The sequence below is a fragment of the Lynx canadensis genome, chromosome B2, assembly GCF_007474595.2.
Source record: "Lynx canadensis isolate LIC74 chromosome B2, mLynCan4.pri.v2, whole genome shotgun sequence".
Classification (NCBI taxonomy): Eukaryota; Metazoa; Chordata; class Mammalia; order Carnivora; family Felidae; genus Lynx; species Lynx canadensis.
This window is the reverse complement of record NC_044307.1, coordinates 120163745-120170427: the sequence shown is the minus strand read 5'-3', so window position 1 is coordinate 120170427 and position 6683 is coordinate 120163745. Positions and strand designations below refer to the sequence as shown.

Below are 6683 nucleotides of genomic sequence, written 5' to 3'. Positions count from 1 at the left end.
GAGAAAGAAAGGGAGGGGAAGAGAGAAAGAAAGAAAGAAAGAAAGAAAGAAAGAAAGAGGAAAGAATAAAGAAAGAAAGAGAAAGAAAGAAAGGGAGGGAGGAATGTCGGCCCTCAGAGCCTACTCCCGCCCTACCCGCCCATCACCCGCCCGAAGATCCGCCCCTCCCGCCTACACCCTCCTCCCTCGCCTCCCCCTCCCTCCCTCCAGCCACTCCCTACCCCCCTTTCCCATGCTTCCCACCCCGCCGCCCCCCTCCCTCCCTCCCGCCCCCCCTTCTTTTCTCCCTCCTGTCCCTCCCCCGCTCCCTCCTGCCCTCCCTCCCTCCCGCCCGCCCCCTCCCGCTTCTCTCCCTGTTCTTCCCTCCCCCCTCCCTTCCCCCTCTCTCCCCTCCCTGCCTCCCTCCATCCCTCCTCCCTTTGCTCCCTCCCTCCCTCCCTCCCCCCTCCCTCCCTTGTCGTCCCTCCCGCCCGCCCGCACGAAGAATCAAGAAGAAAGAAAGAAAAAGGAAGGAACCAAAGTTCTATTTCTATTTTTGGCTTTTCTGTACTGACTCATAGTATTAACTTGAACCAATGGATGTGGTTTTGGAGTAGTGGTAGGGGTTCAGAGCCCACAGCCAAGAAAGAGAAATGTTGGGTGCAAACAGGGTGGTTTATTAAATCACAGGGACAGGACCTCTGGGCAGAAAGAGCGGCCCTGGGATTGTTAGGAGGGACTGATTATACACTTGGGAGCTGGGAGAGGTTAAGGCAAGGGGAGGTTTACAAAAGGATTGCCATATGCTAAAGAAGACTTATAGGCTACTGGAGGCCTGGCTATTGTGAAACTAAGGTTGTTTTTCCCTCTAGCAAAGCATTAACATTAAGAGAGTGGGGAGTTCCTGAAGGAATGCTATATTCTGCCTGCCTCAAGTATTTGTCAATGGGATGCAGGTTATAAAGAAATTTAACATTATCTATCATTTCCTTCTGCCTTTGTTTCCCACATCACAATGACCAGCTTTCATCCTCTGTTAACTGAGCCTATCCTCATAAGAGCGAGAAAATGCTTCAGTTTCCCTATTTGAAGCGGGAGAACTACTGAGATCACTTATATAAATATTTTTCTTTGAGTTCCCTAGAAGACAGGAACTTTATAAATATTTAGTATTATCATTGCACCTTAGGTACAAGTAGACAGGAAAATTATGATACTCCCATATTTAAGGAAGAAATAACCTATTTCAGACAATTCCCATTCAGCCCTAGCAACTTTGCATTGGTTTGTTAGAGTCCCTTGGGCTTTTTTCCTGTCTCCTCTTCCCCCTCTTGCAGTTGATGAATGTGGAAATATAAATAAACTTCCACAGCAGAGGGTAGGAAGGTGAGGAGCTCAGCATGGGTGTAGTCATACTGGCTGATCTCAAGCTGTGTATCAGAATGGGTGAGGATTCAAAATAAACATTACATTTAAAATTCCTGATTGAAAAGTGTGAGAAAATGATTCATTTTAAGAATGAGTAATTTGGTTGAATGCTCTGTACTTGAGTAAGACCTTACTGAATCTCTACTGCTGTTGGTTCTGTTTCCTTTTTGGATACATGTGGAGAGAAGAAACCTAAAAAATGGGATTGTAACTGGCATGTTTAGAGTCTGTTTATTTCAAGTGGAGTCTTCCAAAATTAATTCACCTGTTTCTTCGCAAATTCTTGTCCAAGAGGCTGTTCCTCCAAGATTTTAATGGGACTAAGTTCCGGAATGATGTTCTCGGAATGCATACAAGGATTATTTTTGGATGGTGGACTTTCAGGTGATCTTTTTAGTTTATTTTCTTATTCATACTTTCCTGCATTTCCTGACTTTTTTCCCTCTAAGTAAGGAGCAAGTATCATTTTTACCAAAACAATAGTTTAAAAAAATAATAACACTGAAAGCCCTCACCACTGATTTCATTCTCCTCTTTGCCAAATAGTCCAAATTTGTAATAGACCTATGCTTTCACCTTGCTTTCCTTACAAATTGAAGACAAGACGTTATATAGTAATTAACTTCCAAATTGGGAAAGTGAGTCCTCTGTGCAACTGAATGGGCAGTTAGTGCTGATCTAAGGTACTCAGGCAGCATATGAAGCACTTAGATAAAATCCATTGACTGAGGTAATTCAAGTCAAAGCAGAGTGGGTCTCCTGCATATGAACTATGCTAATAATGATCTGTTTATTGACCTAATCTCAAGATGATCTTATTAGTTTTAATATTTATTGAGCACTCGGGGGTTTCAGATATGATGTCAGTTACAGACAAACAGAAGACAATAAACTTCACACTCAATGATTTTACTTAATGAAATAATAAACACCATTTAAGACTTTCTCTTTTGTGCATCCACGCGTGGTCTTTTTTTCCTGCTTTTGCTTCAATACTAATGCAGAGCAGAACATTCAACACATCTAGGGGCCAAGCTTTTTCCCCACTGTCCAACTTTGTAAAGAGGATCCAGGAAGATCTGGAAATGCATCTATTCACTTTTTCTGCAAATACTTGTTAAGCACCTGTTGCATGATGGTCTACACTCTAAGCAATGCGTTTATAACCAGGAACCAGAAGCAGTTCCTGATCTAAGGAGGCTAATGGAGGAAAACAAACATATAAAGATACCGAGGTGTTAGGGCTGCAATCATGAAGTCTGGATGGAACATTGCATGAACACCACCATGGAGGGGCCAATGTCATCTGGCAGGAGCACGGGAGGAAGGATCAGAAAATACTTCAAAGAACAAAGGGGAGAAAAGGCAAATGTGGCAGAGTGAGCAATCTGAAAAGGCACATCTGAAAAAGTGATGGGAAACAGCAGGGCTCTCTTTTGAAAATTCTAGAGGTAGTTTTCATGTATCTAGAGGGTCTCGGGTGAGTGAGTGAGATGAGAGTGAGGGAAGGTGAGGCTAGAACACGAAACGGGGGTCAGGTTCTAGATGGGGATTTGGGACTTATAAAACAAACCTCAGGAAGCAGATATAGCTGTGTGTCCCAGGTTCCTCCCTGCTAGGAATAACAGTAGGGTCACAGAGCAGGAAGTTGGCCTTTGATGGCTCTGGAATAATTGAACTTCTATGAAATCCTGCTCAGTGTGGTGAGTGTGCCTCGCAGGGTGCCAAGACCCATTCCTCTCCGCCCCTTGTCCACCATTTTGTTCCCCTCTCTCCACATTCCTCTTCTCTTCATGGCTGGAGCCAGCAGCACTAGCCAAGTCCCTGATGCTTGTAGATACTCAGCTCTAAGATTGCAGTTCTTAGGTTGCTGCAGTTTCTCCTGCTGTCTGTGATGTCTGGGCAGTGCACCCCCACTGCTCCTGATAGTTCATGCTCTTGTTGCCTCAGGTCTTTTAAGGCATCTCAGGCTTTTTTATTTCTTGCCTTGTCTGACAGTTCCAATGGCACTCTTCTCTGTTGCTGCCCTATTGTCATTGGCTAAACCTGTAGACCTGTATTTCCTCTCTTCCTGGGATTGGCTCTTCTCAGGCCACTCCTTGAACTCTCTGGTGAGCCGATCCACTTGGTTTCCTTCCAGACATGGTGAAATATGCCCGAATCCTTGGGAGAACATAGTTTTGATGCGGACGGGTAACTTTGGAAACTTTGGAAAAGTTTTGGGAAGAGGTAACTTTGGAAAAGTTCTGGGAAGAGGAATGGAAAGAGAAAACAGGAGGAAGAAAAATCAGGCTGAACTACGAAACTTGAAGAGGGGGAACAGGATGTACGGGTGGCTTGTGAGGAGCCCCCAAATCCAGAGTTAATAGTACATATTTATAGTATTCTTCTTATACCTATTTTCGTCTGATATCCTCTAGTATTTGATCTTCTATTTTACATTGTGTTGTTGTAAGCCACCTTAAAACTTCTTTTTTTGAAACATGACAGAATATAAATAAATGACTAAATAAAGAAGGTAATGTACAGTTGCCACATGGAGTAATCAGCGTTCTGAAGACAGGAGTGATGTGGTCATAGGGAGAGGCGAAAACACTTTTTGCTGAACCGGACTACGATCGAAACTTGAAATAGCAGGAAAAGAAGATTTCAAATTATAGCGTATCTTCTAAGTGATACTTTATCCCTGACCTACCCCACTGATAGCAAAGTAGTTTGCCAGTAGTTGTCCCATCAAAACCAAACTACACCAAACCCAGGCGGAAGGCAAGCATCAGAGAGCCGACTCCCGCCGTCATGAGCAAGACTTCCCCAACCTTGGGACTCCCACAGGGTGAAAGGGTGAGACAAATGTCCTGGGAGAGATGAATGGTGCTCCTCTGTGGGGTAGGGGGATCCCTGAGTACAATGGCTTCGGAAAAGCAACTGCAATGGATACAGGAATGTTAAAAGAGTTGCTCTGGCTGGGACTTTCCCTCATTTTCCCTCCATCAAACCCAGGATTATCCCTTTTGATCCCTCAACTCCTCCCCTTCTCTGACAGATTAAATTGCCCTCCCTCACCAATTTCTCCTTTCCCCAGGGATTCACCCCGCCCCTCCTCCTCCACCCCCTCACCCCCCCCCCCCCCACCTCCCCCGCGCCCTACGGTCCCAGCCAGCGCCCACGGTCTCCCAGAACCAGCCTGCCCTCTCCTTTCCCCTGGGCCCCAGCCCCCTTTTCTCTGCCTCCTCTAACCAGGACGCCCCCCCTCTTCCCTCCCCACGGAACCTAGACCCCGGGGACCAAGCCCCGGGTGGGAGGCGGCAGGTGGATAGGCCGCCAGCCCGACGGGCCGGGGGTCGCCCGCGGCGGGGAGGGGGAGTGGGAGCGGGTGGGGCCCCTCCCCGCGGGCGGGCGCGCGGCGGGCCGAGGGGGCGGGCCCAGGCCTCCCGCGCGCGGCCGCCGCCCCTCGAGCCGCCTCCTCGCTCCGCCAGTCTGCGCGACCCAGGTGCCGGCGGGCAGGAGGCGCCCGAGGATGTGCCGCTGGCCGCTGCTCCTGTTGTGGGGGCTGCTCCCCGGCGCGGCGGCGGCGGCGGCGGGGGGGGGCTCGGGCCGAGCCCTCCCGCACCGCACCCTCCTCGACTCCGAGGGCAAGTACTGGCTGAGCTGGGGCCCGCGGGGCGGCGGGCTCGCCTTCCGCCTCGAGGTGCGCACCGCCGGCTACGTGGGCTTCGGCTTCTCGCCCACCGGGGCCATGGCCTCGGCGGACATCGTCGTGGGCGGAGTGGCCCACGGGCGGCCCTACCTGCAGGTAAGCGCGTCCCCACCGAGCCCCGTCCCGTCCCGCCCTCGGGGCAGGCGCGAGTACCGGCGTCCCGGGGGCCACCCGGTGTCCCCTGCGGCGGAGGCTGGACGCCACCGCCCCCCCGCAGCCCCCGCCCGGCACGCGCTCCCCTGGACGGTCAGCTCCCGCACCCCCGGAGCCAAAGGCGCCTGCGGCTGGGCTCCCTGCTTCCGCCGCCTGGCCCCGAGTTTTCGCCCCGGGAAGCTGAGCACCGGTGACCTCGGGCAGCTTGTCTCTGAACACTCTCCTGTCCCCAGCACCCTGCTTAATAGATCCCCTGCATGCACACCTGCCACGCATCCCTATTCACCTCTAATGCGAAAGGAGAACGACCCTTTGGGGCTCTAGCAGGACGGCTCTCAGGGTTGGAGGGACCTGTGAGCTTTATAGCACTTTGCTGTCTTGCTGCCTGGGACCAGGATCCCAGAACTTCCCAAATCATAGCTATTCTGGGGTCCCAGGCACGGAGCTGGGGTCAGCTGCCTCATCTGAGAGATGAATGAAAGGCCCCCCACTAAGAATCTTTTAGGAACTTTGCTCTTCTGGGAGCCCGTTAGGATGCCGCATTCAGAGACCTGCAAAATCTTTAGTTTCCCCGGCAAAATCCTGTATTAAGTGGAGAAACTTTTCGCTTACTGTAATAGCCAACAAAGTTGATTTGACAGCTGCTGATTTGCTTTGAAAGAGTCAGAGTAGATATGTTGCCTGTTCATGGATAACTTCATGCATAGGAGGGGGAAAAAAAGAATTGTGAAGTAACCATAATGATTAGGTGGTTAGGTCTTCTGGACATCTTTGTTTATCTGATCTTGACAACATTTGGACACTTTTCCACAGTTACATAACATCGTGGTGACTATACTCTGTTACTTATAAAAGTTCATCCAAAAATACTGCCCTTTGCAAAAAGTCTCTTCTTCCAAATGAAAACTCCTTGCTGTTCTGGTATTGTGTTAAGGTTTTGATGATATTAAAATCAAAGCACCCGATCGATTTCAAAGTGCATTTCTCAGTAATTTTATTCCTGACTTCTAAGTTTGATTTCCACAACTTTCTGGCTGAGATGCCATCCAGTTTTAACCCTAATTCTGGCACTCAGCTATTAACTCTGGGTAGAAATAAAGAAAATGATAGTAATAACAAGTTCAAAACCATCCTGTTGTCTGGTTTTTCATAAATTAGTCCTTTCCTCCCAAAATAAGTGTTCCACAGCTCCAATAAAATTGAGTTTTATGAGGATTGCACTTTGTTGAGGTCACTGATGTATAAATTTCTTCCTGCAGCGGCATCTCAGACATTGAATTTGTAAACCATGAATTTGACCCCAAACACAGGCCTCACTAGCTGAATAACGTAACTCTCTTCTGATATGAAGTAGAAAATACCTTGTTTAAATATCTGTGTGAGCCAAGTCTTTGTGTGTGTTTGCTTGTTTTGGGTGGGGAGGGTA

General features: G+C 48.9%; 1 protein-coding gene across 1 annotated transcript in view; it reads left to right on the top strand.

The window, feature by feature from the left end:
* The first annotated feature begins 4924 nt into the window (after positions 1-4924).
* Positions 4925-6683, top strand: part of MOXD1 (monooxygenase DBH like 1) — a 91864-nt gene continuing 90105 nt past the window's right edge. The window contains exon 1 of the mRNA XM_030316366.1: positions 4925-5200. Coding sequence (XP_030172226.1) covers positions 4925-5200 — 276 coding nt within the window. The remainder of the gene's footprint in view (positions 5201-6683) is intronic.